Here is a 21,831-nt window from a genome sequence, read left to right as displayed (position 1 = left end):
TATTGTTTTTGAAATCATCCACTGCATTCACTGAAAGACTTTTCATAATGTTATTAAATTTATATCAATTTATTTTTTTTCTTGTTTCAAAGACTCAGTTCTTAAAACATTTTCTACCAGGCTCTGGTGGCTGAAATCTTAATCTTAGCTTCTTGGAAGTTCATGAGGACCACAGTTTCCAGTCAACTTGAGCAAAAACTATGAGATGCCATGTCCAGTACTAGTTAGGTGCAGTGTCTGACCCCCTTCATACTTCTAGCTATAGCAGGAAGCATAAAAAGATAGTGATCCTTGTTGGGTTGGGCACCAAACAAGAACCTTCTCAAAAATAATCAGAGCAAAATGGGTGAGATATAGTGATCAAGGGGTAGAGCACTTGTCTACCTAGACAGAAGCCCTGAGATCAGAACCTGTACCACCAAACAAAGAAAGAATATTTTATCTATTCTCTACATCCTTTTGGAATATTAGAAACTATAAATGATTTCATGCACTTGAAATAAGTTTATAATTGCAAGGTCCTTATGATACATAAAACACAGAATTATTTTTGAGAAGATAGCTATCAGTACTGAATGCAGGTACTTAATACTAGCATTTACCACAATTTTTAGGAAAGTAGACATAATTACTGTCATTTCAGTATATTCATGATCACCATTAATATGACAAAATATGTTTTTTAGAAAAACATCTACTCATTCCCTGCAGTAACAAACACTTTTTTTCTCTTACATGTTCCCCTGTGAGAAAGCATGTGTTGTTACTTCAATCATTTCCTTCTCAAATTAATGATCAGAATTTAGTGGCTTACTTCCCTACTTATCCACACACAGACTCAGTTCTTAAGAGAGCTGATTGGTGTTTCATTTTACCTCCGCTCACCTCAGGCCTCATTTGGAAACACTTTTGGGATTGATGAGGCAGGAACCAACTCAAGTGGAATAAAGACTTGATCAATTGCCCCATGTGTTTTGTGAAAATAAGTGAATTTCACTTTGTGTGCAGGGATTCAAGGGAATTTAAATGTTTATTTGCTCACAAGGCATTATATTGGCTCCACTTGTGCTTAAAGTTAATACTATATATTAGTATGAGATTATTGTAATTTTTAATGAAGAAAGGAGTTTCAGTTAGCTCATGAGATTGTCATTATTTTAATACTGTAGGTTGAGGAAACAACCTTATCCAAACTACTTTTGAACAGAAATGTTTGGTTTGGGGATTTTTTGTTTTCAGTTTTGGAAATTTGAATATACACTCAAGATATCTTGGGGATGTGATTCAAATCTAAATGTGAAATTCCTTTACATTTCATATAGAACTAATAGATGTAGCCTGAAGATAATTTTATATTATATGCCTATATTTTGATTTCAACGTGTCATATGACATCAAGTGTGGAATTTTCTACCCATGATATCATATTAGTACTTATAGAGGTTTGCATTTCAGAGCATTTCAAATTTTTAATTTTTTGATTTGGGACTATCAACCTGTACATTGGAAAATTTAGTTCCCTTGAAGATGGAACCTTCATGATCACTTCAGATATTCATTAGAACACTAGATATGATGAGATTCTTTTCATTGCAACTCACCTGGTATTTTTAAAACATAATCTGTTTTATAACTATTAAGATATTAATAGTCATAGAGTCTCTTGAAGTATTTACAAAGGAAAAAGACCATTTACATATTGAGTGTGCATCATTCACATGGAGGACCTTGTGGTCTCTACTGTGATTTGCCTTGTTCTATTTTTGTTGTTCTCTGTTTTTTAAGTTGGGTTCAGGTTGTAGGCTATGGCTTTTCAGTATAAACAGAAATAATGGGAAAGTAATATGAACAAAATTTTAAGTAGAAAGGAAATTTAAAATAATCTATTTGCTAATGGTAATAAATGTTATATGAACTAAGACTGAAATGTATTTAAAAATACCCTGAATACAAAGATATATATTTTTAGCCCTGTCTGTCATATGTAAAAAATTGTTTTCAGAAATCATACTCTTTGGAATCTTTATTCATCCCCTGAAATTCTTTTGAAACAAGACATAGAAATTAAATAAACTAATGGTTCTCTAAAAAATCTTTAAATTACAGAATATGATGCTTGATCAATACTTAACATCAAGAAAAACAGTGCAGACAAGTCTTCACCTGTTTGTTCAGTGCTTCCTGGGTTAGGCTTCACCCACCTGACCTTTAGTTAAGCCCCATCTAGCTTATCACTGAGCAGTCCCCAAGACTGCTAGAGATGGAACGGTCATGTCTAGTTCTGGAGTAGGGAGAATTAGTGTCTTCCCATGATCACAGCTGTTCCCACATTTAAGATATAAATAAAGCTTGTGCTTGATTATCTTTCTAGATATAAGAAAACCTTCAAGATCAAACACATAATCCCACTGCAGAACCTATGGATGGACAAAGTGGAGGAAGGCCACAACAGTGTCAAGAAGTCCTTTTACTTGGGGTGGCCCATGGAGAACTTTAGGCCCACCTTCCCATAAGATCCACAACTTGGCCTGTGTTTACTGGTTACCTGTGACAAGACACAGTCACTTTTATACTGTCTAGCACAGTTAACAAACGTAATTAAAGTTTTCTCACAAATTATTTAACACAGGAAAACACTCTAATCCGGGTGCATATTAAGCTTGAACTCATAATGTCCTTCATTTGCCTTGCATTTTCCCCTAAAAGGTTTGTACTTGTAAATATATGCAAGTTAATCAATAGTCAAATATGTTTTCACCAGTGGTTTTTCAACAGGGCTCCAGAACCTATATGGGTGTGTGGGTGTTTGGGGCTGTGGAGGTTGACTATGGATAAAGAGACTAGGTATCTTCTCTGACATCCTCTCTCAATAATGATCAGGTATTATCTGTGAAGAAAGTAGATCTTTCTTCAGCAAGGATTATTGACTAGTCCAATTGAGTTTGAAAAGTTCATTTCGTATTCCCAAACTAATTCCTTAAAGAAATAGTATTTAATGACACAAATAAAAATAATCATGCCATCAAATACTGAGATGTCATAATAGCTGTGTGACAGATTAACATATCTGTTGTCAATAGAAGATACACATCATATGTGGTGGCATTAGACAATCTGAAATAGAGATTTATTTATGCAATACAGATTAGTTTTCCAACACATTCTTAGAATGACATGAAAATGGGAATTTGGCTGTCTATCTAGCCATCTCCAACTCATACTCTTTAATTCACAGGGATGGCAGAACACAGGTCTGATGCTCTCAACAGCCACAAACCACCAAGTTTTATATGTATTCTACACATGTATGTTTCATCTAAGGCACTCAACATTCTACTTTACTCACCACATCCCTCTCCACCAAAGCATCATGCACCATTCCAAGACTGAGACAACTAGCTAAAATGTTAAAATTTTTGTAAATTTACTAAATTAAATGCTGCAGGTTTTGACTCAAGCAAAAGTTCCCAAAGATTATTGGGATGAAGACCATGTTTGTATCAATCTCCTCATGTCTTGTGTTCCATGGCTTATTTCTCTAAAGATTATTGCTTCTTATTGCTTAGTATTTCTTCCATGTTGCAGGTTAGAAGAAGGAGTTTAAATTGGGCATATATAAATAGATTGAGAGAGTTTCCAATAAAACTTTTTTTGAGGGGATGAAATGTGAAATTTAGATTTACATTTAGTTATAATGCTACAAAAATGCCCAGCACCTAGTGCTTTTTCTGTTTGCTATTGTTAGGATTCTTCAAATTGGCATAAACAGAAGTGATGTCCATGCACATATGCAGGTTAGGGGCTGTGTGGGTGGTCCACACTCCTAATGAAACAGATCCCAGTAGCAGAGAGCTGGAAAGTGGAGGAGCTTCTACTGATAAAAATACAAAACATGGCAGTCCTGGCATAAAAAGTCTAATGCTTCCATAATAATTTCAAGATAGGACTGCCAATTGATTCAGCAATTCACTTTTGAATGTAGATGCATGAAAAATGCAAACAATCCTCCACAAACAAATTTGTGCACAAATGTTCACAGCAGCATTTGTCAAAATAAACCAAACAAATGTTTGTAGGATAAGGGCAAGGGAAAATGGGGTGAGTAATTAATAGGTAAAGGATGTGTTTTTGGGAATAAGATAATATGACAGATACACAATAATGTGAGCTTATTAAGAGTCCTTCATGTTCAATTTCATGTTAGTTTTAAAAAATAGCTAAAAAGCTTATTAAATATTTTTAGATATTTAGTACAGCTGCAAAATAGAAAAGGGGATACTAATCTGTAGCAATTTAGCTGCAGGTGAATTGATATTGATCAGTGGATCACACTAATGAAACATGTTTTCTAGGAAGAAATTTGTATGAAGAAATAGAACATTGTGGGCTTTTGACCTCTAAAATGTTATTATTGTTTCTGATGCAAGAGTAGTCCATCCAAAGGACTAGATTCTTAAGTATGATTTAATCTGAATAAAGATATTTTTATATTTGAATAGTACTTCAAGCTTCTGAGGTTTAATTACCCTCTTTATCAGTTGTGGAAACTGAAGCTTAGAGCAGCTGTGAGACTTGGCTATAGCCATATAGCTTCCAGGGCACAGTTGCAATTCACTGTTTAAATTCCAAACCAACATCTCTTCCATAATAAAATCCACTTCCCATAACTAGAAGATCACCTGTAAAGAGCAGAATCCCTTAATCCATTTATCAGTAGGATCCTATTCTCACCTGTACACACAGCAGTAATGATGGGTTGCTAAAGTTTTTTATGTGGAATGATGATCTTAAAATCTTAGCATAAGTATGTTATATTGTTTACTTTTTCTCAATTTTTAAATTGTAGCTCTTCAGAACAAAAAGAAAAATGGCACTCATTCCTTGAAAGGTATTTTGCTAGTGTACATATTTGAATTCTTTAATTTGTAAGAAAAGAAGGAATGTCCCCAAGGCCAGTACCTCCAAACTGTTCTCTTTTACTTCATGGCAATTACTAGACTATCCTTAAATAAATTCTTATCTGCCTTTACCCTGGTTGCTACTGTAGAGAGTGTTCTCTAGTTGGCATATATGCTTTTTTGATATTTGAAGAAGTTTTATATACAACTCTTATTCTTTTCTTCTCTTCAACCTATATATTTAAGCTAATGTTATTCTTGAAACACATATTAAATTCTCATGAACATATGTTAGTTATTCTACTGAGAAAATTCAAAGAAACTGCTGCTTCCTACCCTTGAATCCAGGAAGGCATTGGGCCCTCTCATCCAGGGAAGAATGCTTGAAGACAGGATTTTCTCCCCAAATTTCAGATCACAGGGAAAACTGTTATCCCTTGGGGTACATCTCATTTTCCTGAAATATTTTTCCATATTTTCAAACACATAATTGATCTTGCAGAATTTCTTCTTATGCTTTTAAAAATAATATAATAAAGATGAATAATTTTAACAACATAGATTGGTTAGAAAATAAGCCACTAGCTAATTCACATTACTATTTGTGTCTAATCATTAGAAACATCAGTCTAACAAAAGAGAAGGACCACCAGAAGAGTGCTGAGCTCCAGATCTTCACCGAAGACATCCAGCACTCTGTAAGTTTTTTTCAGAGACCAAAAAGAAAATTTCAAGTTCCTGACTTAGGCAGAATGAGAGAGAGAGAGAGAGAGAGAGAGAGAGAGAGAGAGAATTTATAAATTAACACATGGAATCTTTCCTTAGGAAAGCATTTAAGTACACTTATTCTTGAAGATGTTACATACACCATGGCTATCCTTAAATACTTATGTATTTCCTTAGAATGAGGATTTTCTTCTTTGTAACTCCCATTCAGCAACTTCAGTAAATTTAATATTGTTTTTCTATTTGATATGTGATATACATTTAATATAATGTGTGTTTGTACAGTGCTGGAGTTTGAGTTCAGGGCCGCATGCATGATAGATAAATGCTTTATGAATAACATAGTTCCCCAGCCAATATAAATTTTTCTCAGCTATTCATATTCCAATTTTTTCAGTTCACCCCAATAGTATTCCATTTTCCAGGACAGGATCCTCTAGAGTAAGTCATTGCATTTAACAATTATTTCAAATGCAGTTTTGATAGGTCTTTCATTCTTAAGAAAATCAAGAGTCAATTGAGCCAGCTGAGGGGTGAAACTTTGAAGGGATCGTTTTTAATACTATTAAAAAATCGTTTTTAATACTATTGAGAAAAATCCTGTATCTTATATAGCATTTAATTTCTAAAATTATACTACAGCAGCCAGGATGTTCACAATGATGAATAAAATATTCTATGTATTTTTATGTTCCTTAGTTCTGTATAGTTCTAAATTGCACAAAATATATTGAAGGAGGAAAAGAGTAGCACCAAAGCATTCTTTCCCAGTCAATAGTAAAGCCACAAAATTGTTCTGACCTTTTTAATTCACCAAATGCATTGTGGGAGTGAGAAGAGACTGGACAATCTCATGTAAGGAAGCACAAGCTTGTCTCTGCCTGTTTGATTTCATTGGAGACAAGTGCTTACATTTAGAATTTGTCATGGAAAACATCTTGACATTTTACAAAGTCAACTTTATTTAGGTCCAATTTACAAAAGAATAAACATTTTGAAAGTGCTCCTTTTTGTCTTATAATATGAAGATCTAGATCATCTTGAGCGTGGCTTCAACTCTTGAGAATTGGGGACATTGGCTTGGTCTTTATATATCAAGTAATACTTTAATCCACATGGGAAAAAGTCACATTTCCATGTTTGCAAATGTTTTAATAAATATTTTTAAAACTTTGTTTGTTGCTGGGTGCCAGTGGCACTTGTCTGTAATCCTAGCTACTTGGGAGACTGAAATCAGGAAGACTGTAGTTCAAAGCCATTGCAGGCAAAATGTTAATGAGACCATATTTCAAGCAATAGCTGAGCATGGTGACATGTACAGGTTATCCCAGCTAGGTGGGAAGCTGTTATTGGGAGGATGTGGTTCCAGGCTAATCCAAGGAAAAAAAGTTATTGAGAGCCCATTTCAACAGAAGAAAAAGATGAGTATGTTAACACAGGCCTGTCATCTCAACAACAGCAGAAAGAATAAAATGTGGCAGTTCATTTGGTCCTGGTAAACATTGAGAAATAACCAGAGCAAAAAGTTCTGGAGGCATGATTCATGTGGCAGAGTGCCCATCTAGCAAATGTGAAGCTTGAGTTCAAACCCCCGTATCAAAAAAAAAGTCACTTAATTTCTTTTTTTTAATAAAGAGTTCTGTCTAGACAAATTTACCCAATTTGTCTACAAGAACACCATCTGGAATAAATACATATGTTATTGAGTTATTATTTTAAACTTACCATGTTCCAGCTTCCATGAACACACACTGTCTTGCAAACCATATAAAATAGAAAAAGATTAGCATTTCAGAGTTTTTTCTCCATAAAACATTTAATGGTGGAATTTAAAAATTTTAAGGGAGGCTTTTCTGACATTTAAAAACTGCAGAATCTTTACTTCTAACTAAATTTGAAGCTAAAGCCCAATTGTACCCTCTAGATATTATAGCATAAAAAAACTCTGACTTCCCACAGTTTTTTTGCTCTGAGCCATACTTTTGTGTGCTCAGAAAAATTTTCACAATTCTTAGGTTGTAAGAATGAGTTTAATTAAAGACTATTTGTTTATAAAACTTCAGTGACCTCTGGCCAGACTTGGTAGATAGCTTGTATTCACAGATACATAGAAGCCAGAAATTGGAAGCACTGTGGTTCAAGGCTTGCCTGGGCAAAAAAAAATTGTGAGAGGACTTTCAGAGTCAGCTTTCATGTCAGCCAGTTAGTCCATGTGAATTACAAAAGGTTTTCCTTAACTTTACTTTAGTACCATTTTAAAGCCTATGGGTGCCCACCTATGCTGTTTGTCTTTTTAAGCCGAATTTTGGTATGTAGCTCAGACTGTTCTCAAACACAATCCTCTTGCCTCAGACTTTGGAACACTGACTTTCAAGAGTGTGACACCGTGTCCAGCAGTTCTTTTCCCCTTTAAACACTGTTTATCAGATGATGCATAACTCATTGTGGATTTATATGATGTTACAAAATTTTTCTTATTTTATGTTAATGTATTTTGAAATTCAGATGGTTCAATGGTATAACTCAGAATTCCTTTAATTATTTTCAGGTTTCCTAGAAATGGTCTTTCTATTTTTATAGAGTATATCTACAATGTCATATGTAGTAGAAATGATTTAATTCAGTGGCAGATGGGGATGGAGTAAAATGTATGAAAGATTTCATTTTTGATTTTTAGATTATTTTAATAAATGTCAAAAATGAAAATCTAACAAACCCTGCAAAGAAAGTGCTCTCTCCATAGTGGTTTTCTGAAAATTTCCTTTGTAGTCAGTTTTATTCAGATTTTAATGGAACTGAATACATAACTTGCAAAGGAATAATGCCATAATATCAAAACACAACTTGGGGACAGAGGGTAGGGTTCAGCTCCTCCTTTTGAAACTACTGTCCCATCATTATGGAAGCAACCTCACAGTGCTTAAGACCAGTCCTCATGCCCTCTTTGAATGATACATTTTTCTCTTTCTCAACAATGGTATTATATTTCAATTCCATTATTTGAAGAGAAATGTGTTATACTGAAATGCTTTCTAGTGACTTCCTGTTATATAAAGGAATGAAAAACATTTATCAAGTGTTTGTTCTATATGCGCTTTACATAGTCATCACTTGAAAGCAAGCTTTGTTTGTTGAATATGGATAATAATTTGACAATACCTATGTAATCACATGCTTTGGAATTTTTAATTTATAGCATTTTTCTCATTTTTCATAGCCTGTTGCTGTCACTGCATCAAGTATTGATACAGTAAATGATATTGTCAAGAAAACGCTCACAATACTAGCAATAAGTGTAAGTTACTTCCAAGTAATTTTTAAATTGAAGGAAACTTAGATTGTTAAGATTCACAAATTTGTTTTTATGTATATATATATATATATGTCATCATATGATATTTGATTATTATAGATACCAGTGTCAAATATTGCCCTTACCCCACTTTTAGGAACTGAAGGCAGCTATGAGATAAGATTAGTTTATATATGAGCACTGTTCTTGCATTCTCTTTTTAACTTTCATGCCAATTGAAAGTCATTGCATAATGAATTGGGCTATAACTGTAGAGAGCTAGTAACAATAAGCATTTTGATTTTATAGATTATAAGCATATACAATAAAACTTGTATGAGATTTGTAATAGAAAGTTCTAGCCTCCTTTATTAGAATGTTCTTTTTGTATCATCTTTTCTGTTTTCTCCTTTCCCATACCTGTTTAGTCAGATTATCACCAGAAGACACAAACTGAATGTAATCAGTCCTAAAGTACACATTTTATTATACATTTTTACATAAAGAACATGTGGCTAGATGCCATATTCACTGGATATTGGTACCAAGAATTAGATAGCTGATACCTTTAAATAACTGATAAAGAGAGAGAGAAGTTTGGTTGAGACCATGGACTTGGGGGCATTTGTGTATGCACCACTTTCATCCTATTTTGCTTTTAGATGTCTGTTGCTTTATGTTTTGATGGTGCTGGTCTGTGCAACTAAGTATTTTTGGTAGAAAAGGTGCACATATTTGAGGATAAGGCCAGAAAAAAGAAGGAAAATACAACTCAGAGTTTTATGAAATTAAGTGACTTGTGGTCAATAGGAACTGAAAGAAGCATGGGTATAACATGGTTGCTTATATAAAATTCTCATTGTGAAAATTCCTTGATATTGTGACATGATGTCTAAGATTTGTTTTTAAATTTGACTGGGTGGTATAATCAAGTCCCTCAGAAACTCAGGGTAGCCAGAATTTGAAATAATAAGTAAACAATTTTTATAGTAGTAGAATTTATTAATACATTGAAAGAGAGCTGAATATATAACTTCTTAGTAAACCAGACACCTCGGCACTGTTTTCTATACTGTAGGATATAATCTGCATAAGAATTAAATCTTGGAACAGAATGAGAAATTTTAGGGACAGAGTGTGGAAAGTCAATTAATATACAATTCATTTAATTCGTATTTGTGAATTTCCTTTGCTTAACAGCTTACCACAAATGAAAGAATTTCTATTTCAATAAAGAATTGAGGTTATTTGGTTATATATATATATATATATATATATATATATATATATATATATGCTTGATATATGTGACTTCAACAAAAAATATCAAACCCTTGTCATATAAGAAAGTATATTTTATTAGATCTTCCTTCCTATTTGCCATACAGTACTGAGCTGGTGTAGCATGCACATGTGTGTACTTTTCACCAATATCTCCATTTGCAACATGTTTATGCTTACCTCCTCTTTTAGTACTCCAAAATAATTCAACAGAATTTCCATATTGCTGACCAATAGTTCTGCTGACTCATTTTCCACATAGAGTTCCTATGAAGTTTCTCTTCCCATGATAGGGCTGTTCTGACTAAAAGTTAACAGCTACTTCCCATTGACATCTTCTAGAGATCTCTTGAGCATCTGTCTCTTTCATCCAGAGTTGGTGAGCTTACAATGACTTCTAACTTTTACTTTGCTCAGGTGTAGTCATGGCATGTGTGTGGCTCTCTGAGCAACAAGTTTGTCTGGAGAGAGACATGTGAAGGCAGAATCCAACATTCCCCTCAAACTATGGAGATATCAGAAAGCAGGACTCTGGGGATTAGACTTTTCATCCTTAGTGAAGGAGCATGAGCTTGATTTCTTATTCCCTTGGTAACTAAGAAATTTATGGCCTGGTTGCATTGTGGAGAGTAGATCTGTGATCCTTCAGAAGCCATAAGGCAAGAATCTGGAAAAATGAACTGGAGGCTTAAAAGTATACAGGAATAACTGAAATCAGTACTGTTAAAACCGTGGCCACTCCATGGATAGTATAGCAGTTATACTGATACAAATTCCTTTCCTTTTTGGAAACAAAGAAATGCTGAGGAACTATGTTCTTCAAGAATCTATTGTCAATGATTTTTTTGTGATCCTTTGTCCCTTTGTCTTGCAGGGCTGTGAGAAAGAGTACATGCTGTCCTTCATTTCTGGGAAGAAAGAAGCCCCATTTACATTTAATGGTAAATGTCAAGAAAAATCTAAATTGTGATTGATTGTGTCCAAAGTTGTACATCTTAGTCTCAAAGTATTGATTTTTGTCTGATACTTAAATACCTCTTGTACATTTAAGAGATAATTACCTAGCTCTTACTCTATAAAGGAACATGGAAATATCTCTTTACTCAAAAATTTATGGTATAATTGAACAGAAAAATATGATGCTTTTTTCTGATTTTTCACACAAAAATGTTTTATTAAAAAAAGAACAGAACTACTTTGAGAATGAAATATAAATTAAATGGGAAATTCATTTTCCTTATTTATTGTACTGTTCAGTAAAAATCCACTGTTCCCTTTTCTAAAGACTAGTGAGCCTCTATTTTGTAAGGACCTTCTAAAATTCAGCCAGGATTGTAAATCCACATACAAATATTTAATTGACACAAGCTCTATATTCAAGACTTTTCTCAACATAAATGGAAAAGGATATAATCAGGTTCCTAAAGGCTTCCCTGACTGACCTGAAGTTAGCATTTATTAGGTTGCCTTTTCCAGGAGTTCTTTTCAAATTTACTGATAGTCTACTCATCTTTAAAAGAGTTATTAGAACACATTAGCTAGAAGTAAAATTCATAGGCCATCAAGTGTTGAATAAACAAAGCCATTCTAGCACAGGAATGGCCAGAACAAACAGTGTATGCAATAGTGAAGAAGAGATGATTTCTGCTGAAAATAATAGAGCACTTTTCTTCTTAATAATGTAGACATTACTGTAAAATTAGGAAACCAATGAAATAATCTGGAGAACAATGTATTAAAATATATCTACCTTAATATAATGTATTAATTTCATAAGAAACATTGTCTCAGTGATAATTTTAAGAATGGGAAAACCTTCACATATGGCTGACTCTGAAGAACTCTAAGATCCCAGTATTCAAGAGGACCCACTATCAGCCTTTCTGAATCTGTTATTTTAATGTAATCTCAGTTCTCAAGTGTTGGTCATCCTGATGCCTTGGCATTATTGCATTGATGCCAGAGGCTTTTCTTTTATCCTAAAAATCAAAAGTTGCTATATTTCTTGTTTTGAGTGCAGCTCTGACTTGTATCTGTGCCAGATGGAAAGGTAAAGGAAGAGGTCACCAGGTAACATCAGTGAAAAATGCGCAATTAATGAAAGGGAGCTTATATATTCTTCCTAGATATCGAAATTCAATTCTCAATACAGTACCTTTGAGACTTCTTTGTAAAAGGAGTAATTCAAAGGATGAAATAGCAAAACAAATCACTTGCCATGCAGCTCCTGATGACGCTGGGTGTGGTTTCAGTCCTTGCAGTGTTTTGCACATTGTTTCTGATTTCTAATACCCTGGAGTCTTCTTTCTGCTCACTTTCTATGAGGAACCACCAGAAATATAGCAGTGGGAGAGAAAGATGAGGAAAGCCAGTCCACTACTCAGGAATAGCCTTGACTTGAGAACTGACAAGGGAAATAAAATCTCCTTAGATAAAACTGACATCATGTATAAAAATGCTAATCTTAGCAATTATCAGCATGTATGGTTAATTATTAAAGAATATTAGTAGCTAATGTCCATCAATATATTTTCTTACATCTTTATAAGTCTCTGCAATAGGGATGACAAATGTTTAAAATAATGAATATAAGGTTAGAGGAATCAGGCAATATGCCCAAGATATAAAAATCTGTTTGATGTCAGTGGAGAAACTAGAAGGCCTTAAGTAGTCTTAGATGGGAACATAACAAAAGTCACCATTACACAATGCAGTGATTGATGTATCTATGCTTTCCAAGCAAGGCAAAATATTTGAGTTTTTTAAAATCTCTTTAGTAAACTCCTGTGTGTGGGCACATGTTTTCTGAATGTTCTTCTCAGTGAGTGTACACCATTCACTCAGGAAGCACAGGCTTCTTCACTCCATAGGCCCCAAGAGAACCATGCTCATATCATTGTTTATGAGCTCAGCAAAAGGTAAGTTTGATCACAACCGTCACCGTCAGTTTGAATCAATATTTCAATTTTTCTCCACACAAGACATGAATATCCATACACTATTAAAATGAACCATCTTAGAGATAAGGTGTCTGTGCCACAAGGACCAAGAAAGTTAACCTCTTGGACCCTGCAGGATTCCATCCAGGAGCAGATGTCTCCAGATCTGGAAGGACATTTTATCCTTGAGCCAAGGCACTTACCCAAAGGCAAGAAGGAGAACAGTGAGTACCTCCTTCCCTTCCTTAAATTGCCATCTCTTAGTTCATACCTTCATTTCTGCCCCCCCAAAACAACATGACACATAAGTATCCTCCATATAGCAAAAGGTAATATAGGCAAAAAGCAAGTACTCACTCAGAATCAGGCTTATAATGCCTATAAAGACTGAAGTTAAGACTCAAGTCCTGTCTAGAAGGATTTTTTCATTCCTCCTCAAAGATAATTGCTGTCTTTTCTGTTTCCCCAGAGCAGTTTAGACAAGGAGTTATACATGTACACATTTGTGTGTCTCATTACAGGATTGTCTTTAGAGTCTTGGACTCTCATATTTTACCCATCCCATGTGACATTATCTGGGGCTAGAGTAGTCATGACTTCATGACTTCAATACTGTAGTTTTTTTTTTAAATTATTTTATTTTTATTTTTTTATTCATATGTGAATACAATGTTTGGGCCATTTCTCTCCCCCTCCCCCACCCCCTCCTTTACCTTTCCACCCCCTCCCTCTCCCCCACCCCCTCAATACCCAGCAGAAACTATTTTGCCCTTATCTCTAATTTTGTTGAAGAGAGAGTATAAGCAATAGTAGGAAGGACCAAGGATTTTTGCTAGTTGAGATAAGGATAGCTATACAGGGAGTTGACTCACATTGATTTCCTGTACATGTGTGTTACCTTCTAGGTAAATTCTTCTTGATCTAACCTTTTCTGTAGTTCCTGGTCCTCTTCTCCTATTGGCCTCAGTTGCTTTAAATCATCTGCTTTAGTTTCTCTGCATTGAGGGCAACAAATGCTATCTAGTTTTTTAGGTGACACCCTTGGTTTTAAATGGAATCTCTCCTTAATTTGGAGAGCCTTTTATTCTATTACTCTACTTCATGGCAGGTAAGTTCACATTTGACATATGCCACAGATAGAATTGTAGAGAACATTATCAATTCAGGGACTTTTTATTTATCTTTCTCACCAATTTTTTCCCATAATGTTACAATAGTCTCCTACTGATATTTCTTTCTCTTATACAAATGTGTTACTAATTTGGGATGTATTTTGGCTGGAAAAGAGTTTCACCTTATTTTACTGTGTCATTGTTATTCTGTATGCTCACAGCTTATAATTTTTAAATTTTCACATGCCCTAATTGATTCTAGGACAGTTTAAAACAGGCTGGGTTTGTGCAGTTAGGTTGTTTTATCACCCTATATTTTCATGGCACCCACAGAAACAATCATTCATAATACGATATTTCCCATCAAATGACATACATCGCAAAAGGCCTGGCTAGGTTTGACAATATGTTTGAGAATATATTGACTTGGTGTTCACTTTGCTTTCAGTCTTTTCTCATAGAATAGCTTCCACATACAGCTTTATATCAAGGGACAGGGCATTATTTCTATTATTTTTCATATAAAGACTAAGTAATAGAATACATTTGGGTAATTTTAGAAATAATAAAATCAGAGAAATCAAGTTGAATACCATAATTTAACTTGTGTATTTACATTTATAGTCATCAAGTTTGTGCATGTTGTCATCCAGGAACATCCTCCAGGATTTAAGAATGTGTGTGCTTTCTTCTTTTTTACCTTTTGAATTGATGGGGGTATGTATAACAGGTAGAGAGTTAATTTTGATTCAGTTAGTGGCTGCTAACTGAAATGAAAAAAGGTAGAGCTTGTTTTGTGGGGAGATGACTGTTTTCTAGCCTGCCTTAAATTATCTGAGTGAGGGATAAAGCAAATTTCATCAAGAATGCTATGAATCATGCCTTATTCTAAGGAGTGCCTTAGTCCATTGAGGTGTAGATGGTATCATACCTGCAGGTTAAATCAAGGAATTAAATCTAAAGGAGCTAATATTAAATAGTCCAAATAAGTGGCAGAGCCAGAAACCCACACTGACATCACTGGCATCTCCGTTCCAGCCCCACAAGCATTGCCTTGTCTTTATAGAAATGCCAAGTGAGCAGGTATTTAAAGATATGTGGTCAAATATCAACATTCTTACAAATCTTGGCTCATCTGTTATCTTTCTAAATGTTTGGCTCATGTTATTTATTTAATAAACTATGAACGTGCCATGATTGGAAAACATTCATAGCTCAGGAGTAGAAACTTTGGACTCAGGTTTGAACACAGACTACTTGGTGAAGTGGCAAGAGCATGACTGAGGATTGACTCATGCAGGCTGTGTCATTAAGGCTAGGCCCTTGATAGGATAGAGTTGACTGTGGTTGCATGTTTGGGAAATAAACAGAAGAAGATTTTCTTAGAAAGTTGGACATTATAAGACAACCGAAGTTGGACACCAAATAGTTTTATCTTTCAAAATGGGATGTGACATGTCAATTCAGTGATCATATTTACCCTCCAGAATCATGGTCAACTAAGTGTTAATGGTCTGGTTATACAATACTATAGGCCAGAGACAAAACTGTCTAGGATGCATTCACATGGAAAGAACTAAACTGAGTCTGATCAGGCCTCTAAGGTCTAACCATGAGTTAACTTGTTTTGATAAAGAAGAATATATTAATACTACAAGGCATTGAACCAATTTCAGAAGGAGGTACATTTACAGTACAAATGGCTCAGTTCCTCTACTATGCACTGCTCCTAGCACACTAAAAAGTGAAAATTGTGGGAACAAGGTGAAATAAATTAAACACTAAATGAAATAATGTCCCTTCTCCTCTAATTCAGAGCCAACCACAGAGAAAAGAAGATGCCTTTTCATGAATTGTATATTTCATCAGCATTCTAGATCCTGCCACAATATTTTGTGGGAAGCCTCACCACCCACAAGAACAGGACTACATATCAGAACTTCTCCCATGGGTATTTATGAGAATAACAATCCATCATTTACAATTCTGGTGAAAAAAGCTTGTTGTTACATATTATGTTTAAAATTTTACTGACCTACAGAAGCAAATTGTTCATGGTCTAAAGATTTAAGTGAAAAAACTCATGATACAAGCCTGAAAGTATTAGGTTTATGTGACATGTGTACTATTTCCCAAAATGATTCTAAACAGAACCAAGAATCCCTCACACATGAATAGGTAAATGAGGTGTCTAAGAAAAATGTACCCTTGCACTTTCAAAACAGGACTGTTCAACAAAGACTGACTTTCTGTAAATTTAGTTTGTTTCATCATCTTGTATTTTTATGGCAAGAACATACACCTTTTTTTAAAGGCAAGAACCTACACTTTGATTGGTCATATAGACAATATGAATTCCCATATCAAATAAGATACATCACAAAAGACCCATCTGAGTCTCACAATATATTTTAGAAAGTACCAGACTAAATGATTACTTTGCTGAATAATTTTCCTCTCTGAATTGCAGCACACACAGCTTTGTATCAAGGGGCAGAGCATTCTTAATTTTCCCACTGAAGCAAAAATACATAATAATTTGGGCAATTTTACACATAATAAAATCAGATCAATAAGGCAGCATAAATGCAACCTGCATGTTTATGTGCACAATAATCCAACATTTGCACATGCTGACATAGAGGAACATCCATCCTCCAGAATTTAAGAAGGTGTTTCTTACCTTTTGAATTGTTTGGTATGTAAAGCCATGTAGAAAGGAGGCATTGTTTAAAGGCTATTTATTCAATGATTGGTAAAAATTATAAATTATGTTTGAAATAAATGAAGATTTTTTCAAATACTCCTTTCTTCATCCATTCACCCATTAAGAAAGGTAGGGACTTGCTTCACAGAACTGATGATACAAAGAAATATAAACTTGATTGCCAGTTAATACAAATTAATTTTTAAGAAAATTACTAACCTAGGGTAACAAAATCTCTTCATGGCCTAGAGACTTATGTGAAAAAAACTCATGATGAAATACCAAAAGCATTAGCTTTATGAGACTTGGGTATTATTTCCTAGAAAGATTCCAAACAGAAGTAAGAATCAGTCACAAAACTGTTTAAGAAAAATGCAGCCTTGCACATTCATACAGAGTTTTTTTAAACCTCGTATTAGATGTCAGTGGGTTGATCTAAGTGAGCACTGAGCAGGCATTGGGGGTGGGGATGGGGGCATCCCCTGTTCTGACTGACCATTCTGACTTGTCTTTCTTCTCTCCCAGTTGTAGATGCTGACAAACTTGGTTTGGATGACTACAACTCAGAGTCTGGCTTGCTTTTTACACACTCTGCCCTAGATTTTGTCTCAGAAGATGAAATGTTGTCACCACTAGGGAGACTGAAAAAGTATGCTGCAAGTGAGGACATTCATAGCAGACAAATTGTGGCAGTGTTTGCTGGACACATTGAGGGAAGTCAGTAATAATAAAAGACATTGTATTTATTGGGAAATAAATAGCCAATTAGCTGATGATCCAGAACCAATTGTGAGAGCAGACCTGATGGAACAGGTGCCTCAGATTGCATTGTTTTGTCAAGAAAACCAGTCTTTCATAACAAATGCTTTTTCTAAACACTTACTACCTATTTTGATTAGGTATCTCTCAGATCAGAATAATGTAGTATGGCAAAAAAAGTCAGGAAACTTTGATGGCTTTGCTGGAGCAGGAGTTGATTGAAAGATTTGACTTGGAAACCAAGGTGTGCCCTGTGCTTATGGAGCTGACTGCCCCAGACAGTGATGAATTTGTGAAAGCAGAAGTTCTGCCTATCATGTGCAAGATGGTTCCCATGGTTGGGAAGTATATTACAAAATGTTTTATCCTCCCCAGATTTTGTGAGACGTGCTGTGATTATGGAATGTTTCATGTTCAAAAGGTCTGTGCTGGCAATTTTTGGAGACATTTACAGTGTAGTTGGCCAGCAAACTACTGAGGAAATGCTGCTGCCCAGGTTTTTCCAGCTGTGTTCAGATAATGAATGGGGTGTCTGGAAAGCTTGTTCTGAGTGCTTCATGGCAGTTTCATATGCAACAAGTCAAGAAATCCAATGGGACAAACTATCAGCAATATTTGTGAATTTGATCAGTGATCCCTCATGTTGGGTTAGCCAAGCAGCTTTTCAGTATCTGGGACCTTTCATATCTGCTTTTTAAAATCAATCTAGGTCAGGACAATACTTTGAAGAAGAAAGCAATCCTTCAGAGGATGTGTCAGAAGATAAGTATAGCATCAGAGATCAAGACATCCCTAAGTATGGGCAGATCAGACCAGAGGTTGTTCCTTTGGATCTTAGCATCACTAATTCCAGTTTCAAACTGGGAAACACACTGAAAGATGGTGCTGCTGAAATTCACCAGAACTGTTCAGGTGAAATAAGGATTCCAGGGGATAGCTCTTTACTCTGTACTTTGTCCTCTGAATCTAATCAGGAGGCAACTAGCAATGAGAAGGATGAAAATCTTGGTAACAACCAATCTGCATTCCAATCAAAAGTTGGCAGCAATTCACAAGATTACACTCTCTTAGGTAAGAAATTATCCAACTCACTCAATTTCTGGAGGACTCTTAGTTTTGAAACTAATCTAGAAGTATTTGAACAGGACTCTGGGAAGAGTCTTAGCCCAGAGAGACCAGAAGAAGCACCTGAAGTCACCATGCCAGGTTCTCCAAACATCAACATGACTACTAGGAATGAAATGGAAAAATTGACAGAAAATCTAGAGCCCCACATTGATGGTACAGATGTCAAAACAAAGGTGGAAGTGCTGTCAGCTGTGCTGCATGCTTCCAGATTGGACGCTTATGAGGAGACCTTTCCTACAGAAGAGAGACATGAGCTGCAAGAAGAGGTGGGTATAAATGAGCTACCAAATTGTAATGTAGATCTAGATGATTCTGTGCCTTTAATCAGCAATGCTGATGAGAATACAGGCACCACTGCTCACAATGTCCACAGTGATACAGATGTGAACACCATCAGTGACTTGAAACCTGAGGAGGAGAAGAGGCCTAAAGTGCAAGATGTTGTACCCCAGGCCTTATTTAGATCAGTATTTGTCAATGACAGATCCCTCTCTTGCAGAGATGGTTGATACTAAAATTGTTAAGCATTGTGCATACAGCCTGCCAGGTGTGGCCCTAACACTTGGAAGGAGGAATTGGCACTGCCTGAGAGAGACTAACAAGACTCTGGCATCAAACTCACAGTACAAAGTTCAAAGAACTTTGGCGTTCTCTGTCCACAGGCTTGCACTTATTCTTGGAGATGATTCAATGGCTGTAGATCTGGTCCCAATTTTTAATGGATTTTTAAATGATATTGATGAAGTTAGGATTGGTGGTCTTAAACACTTGTATGACTTTATGCATCTCCTTCATATTGACAAAAGAAGAGAATATCTTTATGAACTTCAGGAGTTTTTGGTGACAGATAACAGTATAAATTCGTGTTTTTGAGCTGAACTGGGTAAGCAACTGATTTTCCTTCTGCAATTATATAGTCCCAGAGATGTTTATGAGTATTTATTTCCCATCACTCTGAATCTCTGTGCAGACAAAGTTTCTTCTGTTTGTTTGATTTCCTACAAGCTGGTCAGCAAGATGATGATGAAGCTGCACGGAGAGACACCTGTGACCTTTACAGTAAATTTCATCAATGAGCTGGTTGAGAATTTTTGGAGAGCCTCCAAGTGGTCTGGTCAGCAAGCCTTTGTCTTCATCTGCCAAACTATCATTGACGATGACTGCTTCCCCATGGAAGCCACATTTGCTGACCTTGGTGAATGATAATGTTCCAAATGTTAGAGTGCTACTTGAAAAAGCTTTAAGACAAACTCTCCAAGAAAGAGAATGCTTCTTAGCCTCTGCTGCCTGTCATCAAGAAGCTGTGGAGCAAACCATCATGACACTTCAGATGGACCGAGATAGTGATGTCAAGTATTTTGCATGCAAATATCCTGCCATTAGCAAAATCTCTAAATATGTCATGAGCACAGCTTCCTCGACCTACTAGACAACCTGAACCTTGGGGTTCTTCTTCCATGACAATCTCCCCAGAAAAAGTCTGGAACAGCTATGGGGGTAGAGGCCTTACTCCCACTGACTCCTTGAATTTCCAGTTACCTACACCCACTACCAGGGGTTTTAAGAGTCAGGAGAAAATTCAGGACTCTTTAGTCATGCCATTAGGGTTGTCAGAATACAAGTTTTCCTATCTAAGTACACTTTATTAATAACATGTATAAAGAGAAAGAAATATAAACTTTTATTATTTTCTATATGTTTATGAATAAATGCAATTTGTGAATAAATGCAAGTTATGACCTGTATTCATGATTTAGTATATAACAGGAAAACTAGATAAACATACTTGTCTTTAAGAATATTGACTTCAATATTATTCCCATGCCTCCATGAGTGATAATGGATTTGAAAGAGACATATCTTAGAAAGAGTTTTACTTGTCAATTACCCAGTATTAGATAAAAATAGAACATCTCAACAGATGCCAGTGTGCATAGAGGAGAACGAGGCATAAACTAGATGACCATCTATGTCCTCAGATGGGAGCCTAGCAAAAGTCTTCATTGTACAATGCACAAGCAGATCTATACATTCCAAGCAAGGCAGTGCATTTAAAATTATTTCTCTATTTTATAAATTCCTATGCTTATGCTTGTACACTTGTTTCCTACAGGGCTCCCCAGTCAGTGGTCATGATGCTCAAGGATGTGGTCTTTTTTATTCACAATGCTCCACAGAGCCATGCTCACCAGTGTATGCACATGGTCATACTTAATTAGAATTAATGACATAGTCAACATTTGCCAGAATCTGAAAATCCCAAAGGAAATGGAATGAACCACATTGGAGACACTGTGCTCCATTCACAGGAAGTAAAGTAGTCCCCATCTTTACCCACCCTCCAAGAGCCCATCCAGGAAGCACAGGTGCTCCCTATAAGCAAGACAGATTCCTCATGATACCAGGGCTTTCAACCAAAGTGAAACAGAAGCAGGGACTCCTATCCCCAACTTTGAGTGCCTCCAATAATCTCACATCTAAATTCCTGACAATAAGATCATGACACAGAGCTATTCTCCATACAGAAGGAGAGTGTGGTATAGTAGTATTCCAGTACTCATCCAGAATCAGGCTTAGAAAAAACACTTTCTAGGAGGATTTATTATTTCATTTCTCTAGGGAGATTGTTATTCTCTGTATGTCCAGAGCACTTTAGCTATATAATTATGCATGTACACATCTGTGTGTCTAATTAGAATAGCATATTTTACAGTTTGGGATCTCATACATTCTCTCTCCCAGAGTTTCACCCAGGATCCTGGGCCAAATTAGGACATGCCAAAATGACTACAGGACATAGGCATGTTGGAATGGAGGGTCTTGAATAAAGAGTTATGGTAATGAATGGAATCCATTCTTTGAAATGACATTGAGGTTCTCTCTGAATTCAGATCTAACTCTAACCCACAGCAAGCATACTTTCCACATCTGCTTCAAATCTAACTCTATACTAGAGTCTGACTTAACTTTTCATAGTTGTGGACTTTGT

The 21,831-nt window shown here is 35.6% G+C and overlaps 1 protein-coding gene across 1 annotated transcript in view; it reads left to right on the top strand.

Moving 5' to 3' along the window:
- The window catches only part of LOC141421631 (serine/threonine-protein phosphatase 4 regulatory subunit 1-like), a 280,678-nt gene extending 259,981 nt beyond the window's left edge, over nt 1-20,697 (top strand). The window contains 11 exon segments of the mRNA XM_074068483.1: nt 5,518-5,596; nt 8,842-8,919; nt 11,072-11,138; nt 13,273-13,360; nt 16,065-16,199; nt 17,481-17,646; nt 17,648-17,882; nt 17,884-18,150; nt 18,152-19,300; nt 19,302-20,017; nt 20,019-20,697. Coding sequence (XP_073924584.1) covers nt 11,136-11,138; nt 13,273-13,360; nt 16,065-16,199; nt 17,481-17,646; nt 17,648-17,882; nt 17,884-18,150; nt 18,152-19,300; nt 19,302-20,017; nt 20,019-20,271 — 3,012 coding nt within the window. The 5' untranslated portion in view covers nt 5,518-5,596; nt 8,842-8,919; nt 11,072-11,135 and the 3' untranslated portion in view covers nt 20,272-20,697.
- The last annotated feature ends 1,134 nt before the right edge of the window (nt 20,698-21,831 follow it).

Source organism: Castor canadensis, chromosome 3, assembly GCF_047511655.1.
Source record: "Castor canadensis chromosome 3, mCasCan1.hap1v2, whole genome shotgun sequence".
Lineage (NCBI taxonomy): Eukaryota > Metazoa > Chordata > Mammalia > Rodentia > Castoridae > Castor > Castor canadensis.
Note: the sequence above shows the minus strand (reverse complement) of the source record. Positions and strands in the feature narration are given on the sequence as shown.